The sequence below is a fragment of the Suncus etruscus genome, chromosome 5, assembly GCF_024139225.1.
Source record: "Suncus etruscus isolate mSunEtr1 chromosome 5, mSunEtr1.pri.cur, whole genome shotgun sequence".
Taxonomy (NCBI): domain Eukaryota; kingdom Metazoa; phylum Chordata; class Mammalia; order Eulipotyphla; family Soricidae; genus Suncus; species Suncus etruscus.
In genome coordinates, this window is record NC_064852.1 from 140,792,547 (window position 1) to 140,813,331 (window position 20,785).

Sequence of the window (20,785 nt, forward strand, 5' to 3'; positions counted from 1 at the left end):
ATTGTCTTTTCACTTAAATTATCTTCTATAGCACAGTGCTATACTATGCTTAAAGCTTGGTGTCATTCTATTCTATGCACCCCCAGCACCCATGCAAAGCCTTGTAGTGGAATAATCTTGAATTGAATAATTTTTATGATAGTTCTGATCTTTATAATATATCACTCTCAGCTAAGACTTATTAAATTCTTTATATATACTGGGCATCATTCTAAGCCAAAATTAACTAATTTAACTTTCTAAATTTCTCAATTATATATCTTTATTGCAATGATTTATGTAAGTAATCAAAAGCTGAGAAAGATTAACAACTCTTTAGGATTACATGCCAATAAGTAGAAGGACCCAGAAAAATTTGCATGTCAGGCATTCTAACTCTCATGCTTCCTTTCTTTATCAATAAATGTGTCCTCTCTCTTGTCTGTATTTTTCAATTGTGCATGCATATTTTCCCTAAATTAATATCATCAAAATGGTTAAAATAGATTACTGATGGATCAAAAATTTTTCCTCATGGCATGCCTCCTCAAATTTGTAATGATTCAATAATTTCTTCTGGTGGAAATGCTGTCTTGTGTTTGCCTCATCTCAAATATCATTTCTAACATGGATTTTTTACATTTTTATTTGCTGGTATGCTCTTTCCTTTTCCTAACTTAGGGGGAAGAAAGGTTTTGATATGAAGAGGGCATGGGTTATTGTTTAAGGTTTTCTGTATTACAGTATTACAGCTTTAATTCTCATATTTCTTCCTTGGAATTTTGCCAGTGGGCTTCCTGCCTTTCCTACATGCAGGGTATCTATTGCCATGTGGCACTCACCCTGGAAAAGCTATCATAGCATTCACCTAATTGGAAGAATGATGATGGATTATTTTGTGGCTAAGAAATGGTTGAGGAATCCAATTTGGGGTATTATTTAGTAAATGCATATAGTACAAATGTACATATTTGTAACAGACTAAGTAAAATAAATGTGTCCCAAAAATGTTATTCTGTTGTCTCCTCCAAATCAGTAATTGATTTAATAAACAAAGAGAAAAATAGATAATATCAATAGTTCTGAGTCTCCTGTAGTGTCTAGCAAAAGCTCCAACTGTGCCAGGTGAAGTGAAAAAAGATAACACATGTCACTTTCTTTAAATAAAATATAATAGATATGAGTGAATTGTATTTCTGTATTTTCCTTATCAACTTTGAGGAAACCATAATAGTGATTTTATTATTTTCACTCTGTTCATAAAAAGATCTTTAAAAGGTATACCCAGACTAGCTTATTTTATTAGCTTGTATCATCCATATTGAGGCTTATTAAAATTTCTGTAGATTTAATAATTTTATTTCAATAAAAGGAAGATAGGAAATTGAGCAAAGATTATGCAAATAAAGTAAACTAACATGTATCTGAGAATAAATCTCATTTAAAAAATATGGGTCCAGGGTATGTCTTAAATGGTAGATCACAGGTCTTACATATATGTTGCCTAGGTTTACTCTGTCAAGATCTCCTAAGCACTTCTGGTTTGACCCTCAGGGGACTCATCAGAATTAAATATCTCTCTCTTTCTCTTTTTTCTCTCTCTCCTTCTCTCTATATCTATATGCACATGCATATGAGCAGGATATTCATGTACATATATTCAGATGTATGCAATTGTTTACAAGTATAATCTTATATGCTTGGAAACCACAAATCTGGTCATAGCTAACCTATTAGTTTAAGTGCACAAGGAAACTTAGCTAGTTATAAGAACTAAAATTCAAACACAATCCTTATTTAGAAAAAATGCATTAGGATACCTAAAACTCAATTAAACCAGAGAATTAATAAAGAGAAGTTTTTGAGATAATAACAAACATTCCCTACATTATACTAAATGCTTAAGGTACCACCACGAGGGTTTTATTTTTTGTTTGTTTGTTTTGGGGCCACACCCGATGATGCTCATGGGTTACTCCTGGCTATATGTTCAGAAATCGCTCCTGGCTTGGGGGACTACATGGGACACTGGGGGATCGAACCATGGTCCATTCTAGGTTAGCGCGTGCAAGGCAGATGCCCTACCGCTTGGCCCCAGTTTTGCCTCCTAAGAGGTTTTTTGACAAAAGTCAGCTCATGATCACCAGTTGATAATGGCAAACAATTCTGTTAAATTATTTCATGAGCCATGACAATATCTTGGCTTGAAGTGCTCTTTTGGGATAGGGCTGGAAGCTAGTGAACAGTAGTACATTTATCTTGTAAAATGATGTGTTCTTACTAGAATTATTTTTTCCCAGGTACAGGTTGTCAGTTTTGCTACAGAACATAATTGGGATTCACTGGACTTTTATGATGGGGGAGACAACAATGCTCCAAGACTTGGAAGTTATTCAGGTAAATTAGAGCACTGAGCTTGATTAAACATATGTAATTATATATAAAACTATTTCTATAAAAAGATATAGAGAACTTTGATTTGCTAGTTTTAATTTATTTTTTAGCATGCAGTAAAATTACATGATTAAACATTTGAAAGATTTTCAAGATAATTATATAAAAACTGCCATTTAAAACTGTTTTCTTCTCCTATATTATGAACTTATTTTGACATTTTCATGGTAACTTTAATGCTTTCAGCTAAACACATCTTAAGGAGTGGTATGTGTGCCCCTTTCATTAAAAATCAGAGAAAGAAAAAAGTGAACAATAAGAGTTAAAAATCTGTGTTGGTTAATTTGTGCTTGGTACAGCCACTTAATAGAATGTTAGGCAATCATTAAAATAATTATTTGATATTACAAATGGTAAAGGCTACAAAATACCGCTGAAAGAAGTAAATTGAATAAAATTACTAAATTACTTAAAAACCCAATTTCAAACATGTTTGTAATCATTGTGCTTAAATAAAGAAATTATTTTAAAAATTACTTGAATAAATAAAATAAAGATATACATATGTACAGGGATATTAAAAAGTATGATCTAATAGTCTGATATTTTATGTGCAAGAAATTGACTGGTTTTTTAAATTTTTTAAAAAATTCTCTTAAGATTTATAAGGTTCTATTACTTCATTGATATAAAAGTGAAATCAAGTTATAATTTCATTTGAATTGCTATATGTTTTAAATTTTTGTGTGTAAACATTTTATGCATGTACTTTTCATGAAAATGATATTAAAATTATATAATCAAGTTTTTTGCTGTAAAAGCAAAGGTAGGAATACATATCTAGTATAGGAGTTTATGAGTAAAATATTGGAGTTTTAAATTTTTAAATGTATAATTTTCTTTTTTAAAAAATCTTATGAAGCTTAGAAACACTTGTTTTTAATAGAATATTCATTATAATACACTCAGTAATAAATGTAACCATATAAATTATAAAATTTCAAACTAACTTATTGATTATTTTTTGGAGGTGTGTCATACCCGGCAACGCTCAGGGATTACTCCTGGCTTTATGCTCAAAAATCACTCCTGGCAGGCTCAGTGGATTCCAACCACCATCCAGGGCAAATGCCCTACCTCCATGCCATCTCTCCAGCCCCACTATTGATTATTCAATAAAAAAAAATTCTTATTTTATCTTTTTAGCAATCTCAATACTTGCTGGAGGTTTTAGCAAAGTTAAAATGTCCAAAGTTGTACAGAATTAGAACATGACCCAAATGATTTGACACTAAAGCCAGGTCATGTAATCAATAATATCCTCTATGAGACTGGAAACAAGTTGAGTGAACTTTCATTTTCTGTCTATGTCTTGTCTTGAGTGATTCAGTTAGTACACTGGGGGCAAAGAAAACTTTAAGAAAAAATGTATTTCAGGTTTAGAGAGAAAAAAAGAAAGTATGTTTTCAGGAAGGAATTTATTCTGGTCTTTAAAATAGAGGAAACAAGTGTTAAAGGCCCAGAATTTTGCTAAGAGCTACTAGTTCTTTACAAAACAAATAAATTGTGAAGTTTGTATTGTTAGCACACACTCAACTGTTAATTTTTGAGAGAAATCTAAAATGGTTGATTTATAACTGGTTAATTTATAATCATAAGGAAACTGAAAGAAACATAAATGTGGAACAATCAAATTAAAGCATATGATCTTATATTTTCAATTCCATAATTGAAATAATATAAGTTGATTTTTTTCAAAAGTTCAGCAGAATGTAATGATTTTGTTCCTATTGAGTCAAGATTAAGTTCAGAATAGCTAATTTACTTGAGAAGACTATGCGTTGTTTTATCATTTTTTAAAAAATCCAGATAACATCAGTGTGCATCTCTGTGTGTGATATAGGAATACAATTTCTCTCTCTTTAAAGTAGATGCCTGTATTCTATTACAACCACCAAGCTCTACAGTATTCTTCCACTGTAGTTCATCATACCCCTTTAATTTCAACAATCCCCTCATATGTATTTTTTTAGTTTAAAGGAGTATATTCTCCAGTTTTGCTTTTTTGTTTTTTGTTGGGACACCCCTGACAACAACAAAAAAAAAAAACAAGACAAACTCAACACAAACACAATATAAACAACAATCCTGGCTCTGCATTCAGAAATTATTCCTGGTTATTGTGGTAGGGTGACCGTATGGATTGAACCAGGATTGGCTGTATGCAAGGGAAGTGCTCTACCCAGTTTAACAACTCAGTAGTTCAACCCACATACATGTTTGTTGTAAATTATATAATTTTAAAATAGCATTATTATCTTGCAAGGAAATATTGATGCAATTCATATAAAAGAAAAACATTTTTGATGTCACTTGTATAACTTGCTACTTTAATGCTCACTATCTATTTGATCTATTCTGTTTTTAAGCAGCATTCTACAGTGATATTAAATATCAATCTCTGAAGATAAGGTAGTCATAAGTAGTAATTTGACAGAGTAATATGAGAAAAGCTATTTTAAATTTTCTTTAAAAGCCTTGGCATACATGATTTTAGACATGTCCTATAGTCTGACTAGTAGTTAGAATGCAGAGTTTTACTGTATTGTTTATAACATGATAATTGATCTGCCTTTGAAATATCATTTCAGGAACAACAATACCACATCTTTTGAATAGTACATCAAATAACTTATATCTGAATTTTCAATCGGACATCAGTGTTTCTGCTGCAGGATTTCATCTTGAATACACAGGTAAATAAAATATAGCATAATATTTAGGAAAATTAAGAGCTCATTTATTTTAATTAAAATATTACTTTGCACAATATAGAAAATAAATTAATTTTGTCAAGAGAACAGTTTGTCTTTTATTTTTGAAGATTTTGATGATTCCTTCAATTCAATTGTACAGCAAATCACTGGAGTTTATTTGTCTTGTATAATAGAATCTCTGTAAAACTGGTCAGCAAGACCCTCAAAATCTGAAAATTAATGTTTTAGTCTCCATTTTCAAGAGTTTGACTAGCTCATGAAAACTGTGTTAGATAATTGTTATCCTTGGTGTTGCAGAGACATACAGTGGATAGGGTATAGCCTTGATCTCAGTCAACCCAGTTTCAATCCCTGGCACTTCATGTGGCCCTCCAAATTCTATCATAAGTGATTCCTGAATTCAGAGGAAGGAGTATGTTCTCAGCACTTCTGATGTGAATGCAAACTAGAAGGAAAAATAGAGTAAAAAGTAAAACCTCATTATATTTCTTGACTTATTTCATTTAACATAATATCAATCAGGGTTACCGATGCTATAGTATATATCAGAATTTTCTTTTATTTTTTAAGAAATAATATGATTTTTCTTATGTATATACTTTTTAATGTATATTCTTATATATCCATTCTTATGGATTTGTATGGATTATAGTCCATTATAACATAAGGTTTTAATTTCTGCTTTATCTAAATAATATGTCTCCTTTATTCATTTACCCGTTGGTGGGCAGTGCAAATATTCATTGATATCCAAGTTGTTTTTCTTAAGTTACATACCAAGATGTGAGATATCTGGATAATAGACTAGTTTTAATTTTATTTTTTGAATATTTCCATGCATTATCCAGAGTACCAAAGCAATTTGTACAGTCCAGTAAAATAGAAAGGATTTTTATCACAATTCATCAATATGTCCCTCCCTCTTTTTATTTTTTATGATAAACATTCTAAATTATGTGAGATGGTATATATCACTACCATTACTTTTTTGTTTATTTGTTTTGGGGCCACACTCGGCAGTGCTTAGGGGTGACTTATGGCACAGTGCTCAGAAATCACTCCTAGCAGGCTGATGGGAAAGATATGGGATACAAAGGATCAAACATGGGTAGGCCACATGCAAGGCAAATGCCCTACCCACTATGCTATTGCTCCAGCCCCCATTTTTATAGATTTTTTATATAAATATGTTTATGTTTTATATATGTCTCGGCCACTTGAAAACCATTATTAAAAATATTTACCCTTGTCCTCAGCTTGAAATTTAATTATAATTTAGGCTGTTCTGTTGATGGTTGTGGAATTATGTAGCTTACTTTTATATCATTTGCCATTAACCTTCTATCAGATATATTAGTAATGGATTCTTAATTTTTCGGTAGGTTGACATACTTTTGTTAATTAGTTGAGAGTTTTGTTTGTTTCTATGCTGAAACCTTTTAATTTTATAGAGCTTAATTAATTTGCTTTCGTTGGTTATTATGTAAAACATTGGCATCAATTACTATATTCATGTCTTTTATCTGATATTGTTATATTTTATTTTTAGATATTTGTTATTAGTGTAGAAACTAGCTTCTGTAGTCAATTGTGTTCTTGAATTTTATTTATTAGTTTTAAAGTTTTTGTTGATGTCATTTATTATTTTCTATATATGTATATGATAATACCAAGAAATTTTGAATTTTTTCTTTCTTTTTTTTTGGAGGGGGTGCCAGACCTGGTGACACTCAGGGGTTTACTCCTGACTATGCACTCAGAAATCACTCCTGGCTTGGGGGATCATATGGGATGCTGGGGGATGTCTGTGTAGGGTTCCAGAGTAGAAGAACAAGACCACACAACCGGAATAAAGTTTTTTTTTTAACACTTTAATTCATCTGCCAACAAGATTCCCCAGCCTGGCCAGCCAGGAGCCATCCCCTGAAGGAGATGAGCCCCGCCCAAGGTCATGATGAGGATTATATAGGGAAGGGATATAGGGAGGTTCCAGCTTTCTGATGATCCTTAAAACGATTGGCTCTTGTCTAGGGGTATCTTCCTACTACTCTCTTGTCCCTCCCTGATAGGCTACCTGGTATAGCCAGGTAGATTGAGGCGGGGTCTATGGAAATGAGCTTCTGAAGCCCCAGCATGTAGCCCACACCATGTGGTCTTTACAAAATGGTGTTTCTCCCTGCTTAGAAACCAGGAAGAAGCCTGCCATGTGGTTTTTACAAAATGGGGTCCCTGTCCGTCCTTATTCAGAATTCAGGTCCCAACAGTCCGTCCTAGGCTAGCGCATGCAAGGTAGATTCCTTACCACTTGTGTCAAAGCTCTTCTCCCTCCCCATATTTTTTTTATTGTAAAGATCCCTTCAGGCTTTGGAGTTGATTGTTGTATTTATAAAATAAATTTAGGAGTTTTCCCCTCCAATATTTTGGGATTGTTTGAAAAATATTGGCATTGACTCTTAATATGTTGCATGTTCACCCATCAGCCTCATCTTTTACTTCACCTGATCAGTTTTTTCATTACTTTATTTAAACACAGTGGTTTACATACTCACTAATAATACAGTTGTTTCTGTCATTCCTTGTTTCAACACCAGTTTCACCACCTATGTAAAATTTCTTCCACCATTGTTCCCAGATTCCCACACACTACTAAACCTACCTCCCTTGGTAGGCATAAAATAATATACTTTAAATTGCTTGCTTATAGATGATTGGTAATGCTATTTTAAGTGCCACAAAATAAATTTTGTAAAATAAATTATATTTCACAATAATGTCATTAAGACATAGTCTGAAGGTTTAATGAGCTATTTATTGCTAGTTGATCTTTCTGTTATGTCTTTTAATATCTTGAAATTACTTGGCTTCTATACCATTTTAATATCTAATTCAGTATGTTCCTACTGAGGTGAGAGATATTGGGAGATGTTGCAAGGCTATAAAAGTCCAGGAATTTCGAACTTTGTGTATGGAATGATGTGTCGAGACTTTGGGATCCAGCTTTGGGTGCCAAATGCCACTGGCTAGCTTTTAGGGTCAGGTTGCATTAAAGCAATTCTTTGAAGCTCTCATGGGCCAGGTGTCTGCCAGGCTGTTTGTACATAAACAATCAAGTGTCACTTCAGCCAGTAAAAAAAAAAAAAGGTAAGAAATTTTTTTAGTTTCCTCAAGGAAAGTGAATAACACGAATGGAAAATATAAAGAAATGAAAGACCACACAAAATCTATGTGGAGAATAAGCTTGTTCTAAACTTTAATGTGTGGGACAGGTATATATGAGGTAAATTTCCAATCACAGGTATGAGAAGAATGTTTACAAACAAAGCATCGATGAACAGTAACATAATTCACCTGGGTAGAGGGATGCACAGACCTGATGATAAAGTCTATATTAAGAGTTTTGAGTTACAAAGAAGTTTAATTTTAACATTTCAAAGCAGTTTCTGGCAGGCTAGTTTAGATGTAAAATAGGGGATTAGTGAGGAGCAGAGTTTTTCTATCAAGTTCCTGTTTCTAATGAGAGAGGTTTCATTGTTTAAAGGTCAAAATGAAGGAGACAAACTATATCTAAAGAAGATGTAATTCCTTTTCTGATAAACATACAACAGCCCAAATCTATATCCTGGCCAAACTTTTTTTGATGTAAATTAACAAGTACTCAAGGTCCTTTATAGAGATGGTACCAAGAAACAGAAACTGCAAGGGAAATTTAAAGACAGAAAAAAAATTGTTTTTAAGTGTCTTTACTTTGGTGCTGAAAATTTCCAGGTAAAGATAAATATAAGCAAGGTTGTATTTGCTCGTAATATACACAGCAGAAGGGAGAAAGGCCAATTAGATGTTACTTGCAAATGAAGGCATAATGTCAGAACCATAACATGAATTTCAAAAAAATTTCTAAGGAATTGACCAGCCATCCACCCAGGGGCAGGCTTCCCAGTGGGCCTTCTAATGAAATATTCTTTGGGTGTATTTGAAACAGCAATCTTTACTAAGAATATTGCATCTTAGTGGACCTTCTGTCAGTTCTCCTCTAAAAATATAGAAATTCCTATTTATGGCGCTACCATGGTGGCATATGTAGGACATGGTTTCAGCTTCCAGGCCTTCTCAAAGGAAGAGAAAGTGGGGAGAGAAGAGTTAGGGTGCCCACATTCACTCAATAAAGTCCTGGTGATCTCACCTTGAATCCTGACATCCCTGGATTTTGTCCATTAGGTTCCTCCTCTCCTGAGACTGCCCCAGTTTTCATCTTTGAGACTAGTATACACTTGATTTTTTGAGCTTATTGTTTACATTCTTTAAGAATAGAATGAATCTAAGGAGTTAACCAGTGGTGGACATGGTGGTGGCTGTGTCTTTTTTTAATAAAACCTATTTCAATATTTTTAGTCATTTGTTCCAGACTTTCAATTATTTTAATAAATGAAATTTTATTGTTGATTATTTTTCCTTTTGTACTTTATCAGTTTATAACATCTACATTTCTTGAATATCCCATACTTATGCTTAATCAGATTGACATATATATATATATCATACATAACTATAATAATATAATTTAAGTTTCTCATCTATTATTTAGACTTGGAAGGTCTCTGTCTTATTTAGCTTATCAGCTAAAATTTGTCACATCAATCATTTATCATTAAATCCACTCTGAGTAGCGCTCATGCTACTCCTGGTCTCCAATTAGGGATATCTCCTGGTGGGCTCTGGAGGTCATACAGGGCTTCTGGGACCAAATCCAGTTTGGCCTCATGCAATGCAATAACTCTACTATTTAATGTATCTTTCTAGCCACTGTGTTATTTATCTTAATGCAAATATATATTTACCTATATCAAGGTATATTTTTATTTTCAATGTATTCATTTACTTTTGTTGATGTACTGGCTTTTCAGAAGTATACACTGAATTAGGTATTTATGATTTTTTTTCTATTGTCACTAATTTTGTGACTCTATGATTAGTAACAATGTTTGATATTCTAGAAAACTTTCTTATTTTTGGTAAGTTATATTATAATATTTTCTATCCTGTCTAAGACTCAATGTGGATGCACATAAGTCCCACTGTGTTGCAAAGAATTTTCTGTATGTTTTCATGACCAATGTTCTAAAATTTACTTCAAGTATATCATTTCCTTATTATTTTCCATGTTGGTGAAAATTGCATACTGGGGTTGGATAGATAGTACAGCAGGTAGGGCAAGCCTTCCCTGTATGCAACAATGTAAGTCTGATACCTGGAACCAAATATTTGGCCCTTAGAGCATTTCCAGGAATGATTCAGGAAAACCACTATGATCAAAAATTAAAATAAACAAGAAAAAAGGTTGCTATTATATTACTGTCTATTATTATTATCTGTCAGTATTTAGTTAATGTATGTAGATACTCTGGTATTAGTTATATATATGTACTTACTAGTGTACCATCCCTTTTAATTGACTCCTTTTTTATTAAAGACATCATGTGATACAGCATTTGAGCTGAATTTGATTTGTGTTTCTTGTAACCCTCTGAATGTTTCAATTACTGCTCTCTTTTGGTTTCAACTTGCATGGAATAATATTATCTCTTTCCTCACCTTGAGAATATGTGCATCCTTGAAATATTAAGTGAGTCAATTATTAGTAACATATAGCTGAGTTTTTTTTACCTACCTTTACTTGTGTTTTGATTATTTTCATCTCATTAAATAATGTTCTTCATTTTAGCAGAGCAATGCCTACATGTATTTTTAAGCACATAAGAGATTATGAACACCCTCATTTTTATATAAAATATCTTTAACATTTCTTTATTTCTGATGGATACATTTCCTGGATAAAGTATATTTGCTTGGGATATCAAAAACTGATTGTTGTCTTATTCCTTTGATACTTGAACATAATATCACTAATCTGGCTTTCAAAGTTTTTACTGAACAATTCACTGGTAGTTTTATAGAGGTTTTATAAATAGTTGCAAATTTATGTTCTTTTTTTCCTTTTTAGAGTCTCTCTTTAATGTTTGATAGCTTTACTATAATGCATCTTGGAGAAGATTACTTTACATTGAATTTACTTGGAAACCTTTGTATCCTCTTCTTGATCTTGGATTATCTCACAGCTATTCACATTTGGGAACTTTGAGCCATTATATGTGTAGAATTTTAGCCCTTCGGATGGGAATATTACCAGCCTTTGGCTATAGGCAGAAGCTGGGAAAACAAAGGATATTTAAAAAGGGGGGGGGGCAGATGTAACCCCACCCCACATTCTTTATGGAACCTTACCTACAAGAAAGACCCTCCCATTTCTGGGAGGGGTCTTGGGGAGGTTACAAAAGGTTTAGCCTCAGGGTCAAAAGGGGGATTTGCATGGATGCAGGATGGAGGAGGAATCAAAAGGAGGAGATGGCTGAAGAACAAGGTACAATTCAGGGCTGAATAGGAATCCAGTGTAAAAGGTTATGAGAGAAGACACACATGTAGCTAGGGCATGAATAAAGCTGAAGCCTGCATGTGAGTGGATTTTCTCCTCACTGCCACCCTGAACCAGTAGACCCACAAGCTGGTGGGGGTTGGAGACATGTGGTGCTGGGACGACAGAAAATGGCCCTTTCATTTATCCCATTGCCATCCAGCTCCATCCAAGGGCCTTTTTATTATTTATACTACAATATATTTCATATGATTTCTTGTCTATTTCTTTCTTCACTTCTCTTCAGAAACTCTAGTAATTTGCAGATTATTATTTATTCCTATATTATATAGATTCTCTCCACTCTTTTATGTAACTTTGTTCCCTCTGGTTGAATAATTTCAAAGATTCTTTTTTATATCTCACACAATTTTTTGTCTAATGCTTGATTGGGTCTTTAGTCAATTCTCAAATTTGAATAAATTTTTATTTGGTCCATGATTTTTTTTAACACAAAACTATATATTTTTTAAGATTCTTTCTCTAATAAACTTCTGGGGTTCTTTGTATTATTTTTGTGTGTGTTTTCTTGTGGCCCAATGAGCTTCTTTATGAAATCTATTTTTTTTTTTTTTTTTGGTTTTTGGGCCACACCCGGTAACGCTCAGGGGTTACTCCTGGCTATGCGCTCAGAAGTTGCTCCTGGCTTGGGGGACCATATGGGACACTGGGGGATCGAACCGCGGTCCGTCCAAGGCAGCGCTGGCAAGGCAGGCACCTTACCTTTAGCGCCACCGCCCGGCCCCTTCTTTATGAAATCTATGTTAGATTCTTTATCAGGTAAATTATGCATCTGCACACTTGAAGTTTGGCTACTATAAAATTATGCTCTTTTATGGTGTCATGTTTTCTTTTTTTTTTTTGTTCCTGGAAATAAATCACATTGCAATATAAAATGCAATAATTTTCTCGATTCTTTACTGACTACTAACTGGTGTCACAGGAAAAAATATCTGCATTAGCTCCAATTTGTTTTTAGAGACTCTCAGAGTGAATGTCTATGATATTTTTATATCATTGACATTTTGGTATCAAATGACATCTTGATATCAGTTGTGCCAGAATTTTTAAGATTGTTTTTCTTCTTTTGATATTGTAGAGTCAATCTTTGTATGATGATCTCAATTCTGATTAATCAAGATTGGTCCAATATATTCAGATGTGGTCTCTCTAAAATCATCTCTTATAGATAACCCTCATACCATATTTATTAGCTCTAGGCATCTGCAAGAATTTCCTTTATTGCTATTAGGAGTTGTAATAAGTCAACTCTAATGACATAAGGCATGTTGGTTTGATATGAATCCTTATGGGTTCCCAGAAGATAGATCATCAGAAGATCATGCCTTTTGAGTAGCCAATGAGGTTGATAGAAACAACCTTCCATTTATACATTTCCATCTGAGCCCTGGTTGTTCTCTCTACAACTTCATGATTCCTCATATCATGACTAATTATTGTGGATATGATGAGGCAGAAAGAGAGTTTTCTCTCTTGAAATATATAAGGGGAAAAATTAGAAATGCACTCTTACATTTTAATTTTTCATGTGGAGAAATCACAGGTCATAAGCGAAAGAGGCATCTCTTGGTTTTGAATTGCTTCCTGGGAAAAAATAGTGACATTCATGAAGTCAGACTTTTCCTCTACATGCTCTATAATGTGTTTCATGTCACTCTAAGTTTTTTACTCCAATAATAAGGGCATGACTGCTTATCTGCTGTTCTAGATGTCTACAAAAGCACCCCACTTCCAATAGGAATATAATTAGAGATCAGAGATGTTAAAGCAAGAAAGATGCTTGTCTTGTATATGTCCTATGTGAGTTTTATCTCCAGAAATCCATGTGGTTGCCTATCACTGTCAGCCATAATCCTTGGATGTAAATCCAGGAGTAATCCCTAAATACTGAAAGGAATATCCCAAAATAATAATTTAAAAATGAAAAAAATAATTAATTGTTTTTAGGGACCCAGAAGAAGGACAAGAGCTAATTTAAAATATATTTTGACAAATATTTTTACATTTTATGTATGTATGTATGTATGTATGTATATATACATATATATGTATATATAAACATCTTGTAGTGTTCAGGGCTTACTCCTGGCTTTGTGCTCAGGTATATTTTCTGGTATTTCCTGGCGATCATATGGGATGGCAAAGATCAAACTCAGGATAATAATGTGTAAGACATACCCTACATATGCCATTCCTCTGGCCCCATTTGCTTGTTATTTAATGCATGGAAAGATGATGCATCTTCCCAGTACTGGTGTATGGGTGCATGGTTCTAAGCCTGACATAATCTAAGTGAAATTCTACTGTTGTACTGTGGGGTTCTCCATGATACAGATTCTAACTGAGTTAGAAGACTCGGTGTTGTCCTGTATTCCCCAAAAAAACCTCCTCTCTTGAATGATCCCAGCATTTCGTAATTATTGAGATCTGGGAGAAATCATAAAGATTCTTTCATTTGTGTATTGCAAATTGTGATTGCTGAAGAAATGATTAGGAATAAACAGGGTAATCAACCCCCCTCCCATAAATCAGTACTAGATATCTTGTTTACCTTGTTAACTGTGAGGTGATATCTCATTGATTGACATTCTCCTGATGTGGGAAAATATTAAAAGACTTTATATATATATTTGTATTTTACCTTTGGAGAAAAACATATACATTATCTTTTTCTGTTTTATTTTTGGTGGGGGAAGGAAAGAGCCATACACAACTTTGCTCACATCTTAATCCTGTGCTCAGAATAAGTGCCTTATTATTGCAACATTGATATTAATTAGTATTAATTAATAATAATATTAATTAATATTGCACTGCCTTGGCCAGTTTTTAATTCAGTTAGTTGAGTTTTTATGGTGAGCTAATTCTAAATTTACTATTTATTAAAATTATTATTATGATTTTTTAATGTTGAGTTTTACTCCTGCCTTTTTGAAGTTTCTTTTTTGTTTGTTTGTTTGTTTGCTTGTTGACCACATTTGGCAGTGCTCAAGGATTATTCATAGTTCTGCACTCAGGAATCACTCCTAGCAATCTCAGGGCACCATATGAGATTCTGGGATCCACCCAGTTCGACCACACACAAGGCAGTGTCGTGCTATCACTCCGACCCCTTTTTTGAGGTTTTTTTTTATTTTTATATAGTTTTTGACATTAACACCTTATTAGCTATATTGTATCTCTATTTTGAAGTTACCTTATTTTCTCTATTAATTATTTTAATTGCTGAAGAGACCTATTAGGTTGATGTAATCTTGTCTACGTTTATTGTAGCCTGTACTTCTATGGTATAACACATCTTCCTTATTTTTCAGAATTTTGCATTTTCAGATCTTATATAAAAGTTTTTCATTTTTAATTTCTATGTGTGAAGTTAGATGAGGGTCTTGTTTCATTCTTTTGTGTTGAATGTCTGTTCAGATTTCACAGCATCCTTTTTTTGAAGAGATTACTTTCCTCTCATTGAGAATTTTACTATACTTAAGACAATTTGATGGTGTTGTGTGGTTTTAATTATGTACACTTCTTTCAATTCCTTTCATCTATGTTTGACTTACTCAAGCATTATATTCTTTTCATTTCTGTAGTTCTCAAATATATTTTACAGCGAAGAAATATGGATTTCCAACTTCTTTTCCTAGATGAATTGGCATCTCGTGTGACTTTTCTATGAAATTTAGGATTACTTGTTTAAGTATGTGTTAAGGTGTAGAACTAAGTGGAGAAACAGGTAAAGGGCACTAATGTGATTTAGGTTCTCAATTTAGTTCCTATACTTTGTGGCAGCTGGTGTACTACTAGGTTTCACCTTGTCACCTCTTCCTCAACACTGTTACATTTGGCTATGCTGGCCAACCACCTTCCAGGTCTAAGCAGTACATCTTAGAGCAGTACATCTAAGCAGTACATAGAGCATCAAATCTTCCAGTCTATATGCTATGATCTAGTGTTGCCTGGAGTGAACTCCAGAACACTTAGTCATAATTTGGAATCCCACAGCAGCGCCATTGGGATTTTGATAGGGATTTATTCATGTATATATTATGATGGTGGTAGTTACAGATATCTTAACAGTGTTGAATTGATTCTTTTAGTTCATAAATATATATTTTTTGGCTTTTTGGGCCACACCCATTTGATGCTCAGGGGTTACTCCTGGCTAAGCGCTCAGAAATTGCCCCTGGCTTGTGGGGGGACCATATGGGACACCAGGGGATCGAACCGTGGTCCTTCCTTGGCTAGCGCATATAAGGCAGACACCTTACCTCTAGCGCCACCTCGCTGGCCCCTAGTTCATAACTATTAAATATTTGTTTATGTGTATCTTTTTAACTTTTATTGATATGTCATAAATTTACATAAACAAGCATTTTACTTCATTGGGTAATGCGAATCCTGAATGTTTAATTTTTTGCATGCTTTTATTAATATGATTTCTTACTTAAGTAAGTTTTGGGGTACTTAAGTGCTAATATGCAGAAATACAACTGATTTCTGCAAATTTTCATATCCTGTGGCTTTTTAGTTTTGTGTATAATTTCTCATTGTTTTCTGTTATTAGGAATTTTAGAAATAAATTTAGGGGTGGGAGAATAGTGAATAATGTACTTACCTTTTATCAACTTGGGTTTTATCTCAGTACCCAATATGGTCTCCTGAGCACTGTTTAAAATGATCCCTAAGAAGAGAGATGAAAGTAAGCACTGAATACTACTGGATGTGGCCCCAAATCCAATAAAAATAAATAAATTATTTTTATCTGTCAGACAAGATATATATTTATTTATGATTTGTCTTCATCTTTTCTTTCTTTTTCTGAATCTTTAGAGTACTTACTAAATAAAAATGATAAAGTGTGCTATAGTATTCTGTTGAATTTGGTATGCCCGCTATCTCTTGTAAAATCTTTTGTATTTTTATATATGAGGTAGTTTAGCCTATAATTTTATTTTCCTTATTTTCTTTGACTATGACTTCAAGTAATTCTGGCAAAATATGGTAAATTTGGAACCTTTCTTTTAATATTTTGCTCTATTTTGAAAATATTTACCGTTAGCATTTTTTCTTTTTTTTTTCTTCTTTATTTGAACATCTTAATTACATAAATGATTGTGATTAGGTTTCAGTCATGTAAAGAACACTCCCTTCATCAGTGCAACATTCCCACCACCAATGTCCCAAATATCCTTCCATTCCACCCCACCCCCACCTGTACTCCAGACAGGCTTTCCAGTTCCCTCATTCTTTCACATGATTATGGTAGTTCTCTGTGTAGTTATTTCTATAGATGTACTCACTACTCTTTGTGGTGAGCTTCATGGAGTGAGCTGGTGTTCCAGCCCTCCTCTCATTGTCTCTGAAGATTGTTACAAAAATGACTTTTATTTTTCTTAAAACCCATAGATGAGTGAGACTATTCTGCGTCTCTCTCTCTCCCTCTGACTTATTTCACTCAGCATGATAGATTCCATGTACATCCATGTATAGGAAAATTTCATGACTTCATCTCTCCTGACAGCTGCATAATATTCCATTGTGTATATGTACCACAATTTCTTTAGCCATTCGTCTATTGAAGGGCATCTTGGTTGTTTCCAGAGGTTGGCTATTGTGAATAGTGCTGCAATAAATATAGGTGTGAGGAAGGGGTTTTTATATTGTATTCTTGAGTTCTTAGCGTATATCCCTAGGAGTAGAATAGCTGGGTCGAATGGGAGCTCAATTTCCAGATTTTGAAGGAATCTCCATATCACTTTCTATAGAGGCTGTACTAGACGGCATTCCCACCAGCAGTGGAAAAGAGTTCCTTTCTCTCCACATCCCCGCCAGCACTGATTGTTCTCATTCTTTGTGATGTTAGCTTTTTTAATCTGGTAGAAATAAACAGATGTTATGTGATACTTGTTTAATTTTTATAACTGTATTAAACAATTATTTATTATATATTCATATTCTCTAAATTTTCAAAGCTCAATTTATTGGTTTTTATTTAATTAATTTGTAGTGTGTAAATTTAGAGCGCTTCCTTTTATTTCTGTAATATTAGTTGTAATGTCTCCTCTTTTATTAAAAGCATTTTCAAATGAGTTAGAAAGAAACCTCTTTTTATAAAGTTTAAAATTTAAAATAAAATCAGTCTTCTTATGTTGACATGTAAAACATGTATGCATTTTCACATTTAAATATGTTAAAAATTAGATAGTTTTTGATCATAGTGTGAATAATATGGTGATGAAACTGTTAATGTCTATTTTTTTGAAGTTTAATATTGCCAGTCTTTAACCACCATCAAAGTTCACAAGAGACTCAAACAGGGCTTTTTATGTCACTTTAGTCCATGTCTAAATTTTTGAAAATTTTTTTATATTAGTAAATGCTTCTGTACCTTAGAATCCTATGTTTTGTTAAATAAAGAAACAGAAAATATTATAGTTTTTTGGGTAATGTGGAATTTACTTTCTCTCTATCTAGATTATAAATTGTTAAAAGACAGAATCTTGAATTAGTACATGGCCATGAGCATTAATTCTCCCTTTTGCACTTTGTACTTCATATTGTTCATAAATTTTATTAGGTATCCAAACATATTTGTGTAGACTGAATAAAAATGAATGATACAACATGTAGAAATAAATAATAGAATGTGTAATATCAATATATATTGTTACTGTTTGTATATCTACACTATACATCTTATTAAAACATTTAATACTTTACTCTGTAAACATTTTAAAATTATTTTGATTTCTACATTCTATTGAGAACACTCCCCCTATATCTCCTACCCTGACCTTTCAATCCATCACTATAATATAATAACTACACTAGAATTTCTGGGAAAAATATAAATTCCTAATACAGATGAACAGAGATTTCAATAAGAAATCAATACTAAATAAAAGCTTATTAATATATTTGGGAAAATGTGGCGAGGGTTTATATTGAGATTGACTTGATAACTATTGCTAAGATACAATAAATATAACAATGTAATATGAATATATGAAAATCATCATATAATTTATTTATCTCTTTGACATGAAAAATGTAAAATAATTCTGTCAATAGTCTTTATAAAGATTATAGGCCAATACAATAAATGATGAAATGAAGATTGTTGGTTTTTGTTTGTTTATTTATTTGATTTTTCTTTGGGTCATACCAAGTTTTTCACAGTATACAATGTTGGAGTCTCTGAACTCAGAGATCATTCCTGGCAGACTCAGGAGACAAAATGAGCCACTGGCTGTGGAACCTGAATCAGCCAGGTTCATGTTTCCATGGAAGGAAAACTCTACCATGTGTACTATATCTCTGATATGGATGAAATAAAATTTTAATAGTGTTATGAATACAGAAATAAATATGTATGATAGAGTCAATAAAGATGGTAAGTAATTAGTTCTTTTGGGAAGTTCAGGAAATAAATAGTTGGTGACAATTGGGTGATATTTTACAAATGACCAAGAGTTTTAGCTAGATAAGAAAAAATATTTTTGTTTTGTTTTTAGGTTACAAACAGTTATTCCTGAATTTTTTTTCCTGGCTCTGATCTCAGATATTAATTCTGGAAGTGCTTGAGGGGACAATAGTCTTGGCAAGGATGAGACCCAATGGGGGCTTGTTTAAGGCAAATGTCCTATCACCTATATTATCATTCTAGCTCCCAAATATATATATATATATATATATATATATATATATATATATATATATATATATATATATATATATATATATATACAATAGATAGTTGAAAATATCATGTAGACAGACCGTGATATATGAAAAATTGAAGGAATTGCAGATAGTAAGTTTCTATTTCTCAAAGGTATATGAAGGATATCATCATTAAAAATCTGCAATGTAATTTAAAAAAGGTTTATAATTTGATACTAAATACATAGTGCAGGTAACTTACCAAAATTAGTATATCTCCTTAAGCATCTTTATTTCTAACTTTTAAATTTCTAAAATGTTTCTAGAATGCCACAGAGGTCCATTAGATGTCATCAGATCATTAGTAAATAAGAGGATTAAATATCTAATAATATGTTACTTGTCAACTGTTTGTTTTTGCTGAAAACCATTACTTATTTTTAATAGGTGAAGAAAGTTGATCCACATTTGATTGACACATAATTGGTGCTAATAGTATGTCCTAATTTTTTCCTTAGAACAGAGAAACAGACATTTGGATGTTTTTCCTAATCAGATGCACAGGCTAACAGAGCACAAACTAGTGAATTTAAATCTCACTTGTTAAAGATCCTATAAATCAAAATCTTTAAAAATATGCACATTAGAAATTTAATAATAGTATATTTAATCACTATTTTAAAAAGAGTCCTTAACTATATTGAGTAAAGTCTACTTAGAATCATACAGAAGTTTGAAGATGAATGATATAGCTCTCATTCCTAATTAAGATAAACTTGATAACATAAATATACTTTTTCCTTAACTAGTGATTATTTATCTGTGTTACAACTAGTTGTTTCTAGAGAATAAACAATCAAGGATTGTTGATGGTCTCTAAATTATTGTCTGAGACATACTCATTAAAATGAGAAAGAATTTACTATTGGTAATGAATGACAATAAGAGCAAATGTACATCTAACCATTCTCTCTAATTGTCAAGAGACCACTCAAAGTGAATGTGTTTTAATTTGTTAGCATTAAACTAATATAATCTAAAATAAATGTTCACAAAATCATGCTTCAAACTGATCCCAAGGTAATTTTGAAGAATTACTATCTACTAGATTTTCCATCCAAGACACTCACAGTCACACAAACAAACACATATATAATTTAATGACAGGATCTGGATTACCATAGTAACTATATTATTCAAAAATTACAAAGTTATCCTATTAGAAAAGGATAAAAAAATTGCAAATTGTTTGGGCAGTTCGATGCCTTACCACATCATATCATTTGCTGAATATCTTTTTTATTAAAGTAGAATTCTAAAAATACCCTATATAAAAGCAAATATTACCAAACATCAAACCAGTGTTGCAAAGAGACTGTAAGGGTATATTTTATATGAAAGCAGTAATAATTTTAAGTATCACAAATTAATGAATTAAGATATCAATTTAGAGAACAAGCATTTTCTTTTGTCACTAGTTTACTTTTGG

At 32.5% G+C, this 20,785-nt stretch overlaps 1 protein-coding gene across 1 annotated transcript in view; it reads left to right on the forward strand.

Moving 5' to 3' along the window:
* Positions 1-20,785, forward strand: part of CSMD3 (CUB and Sushi multiple domains 3) — a 1,236,222-nt gene that overhangs the window by 1,060,753 nt on the left and 154,684 nt on the right. Inside the window, exons 37-38 of the mRNA XM_049773958.1 lie at positions 2,280-2,376; positions 5,025-5,129. Of these exons, the coding sequence (XP_049629915.1) occupies positions 2,280-2,376; positions 5,025-5,129 (202 nt within the window). The remainder of the gene's footprint in view (positions 1-2,279; positions 2,377-5,024; positions 5,130-20,785) is intronic.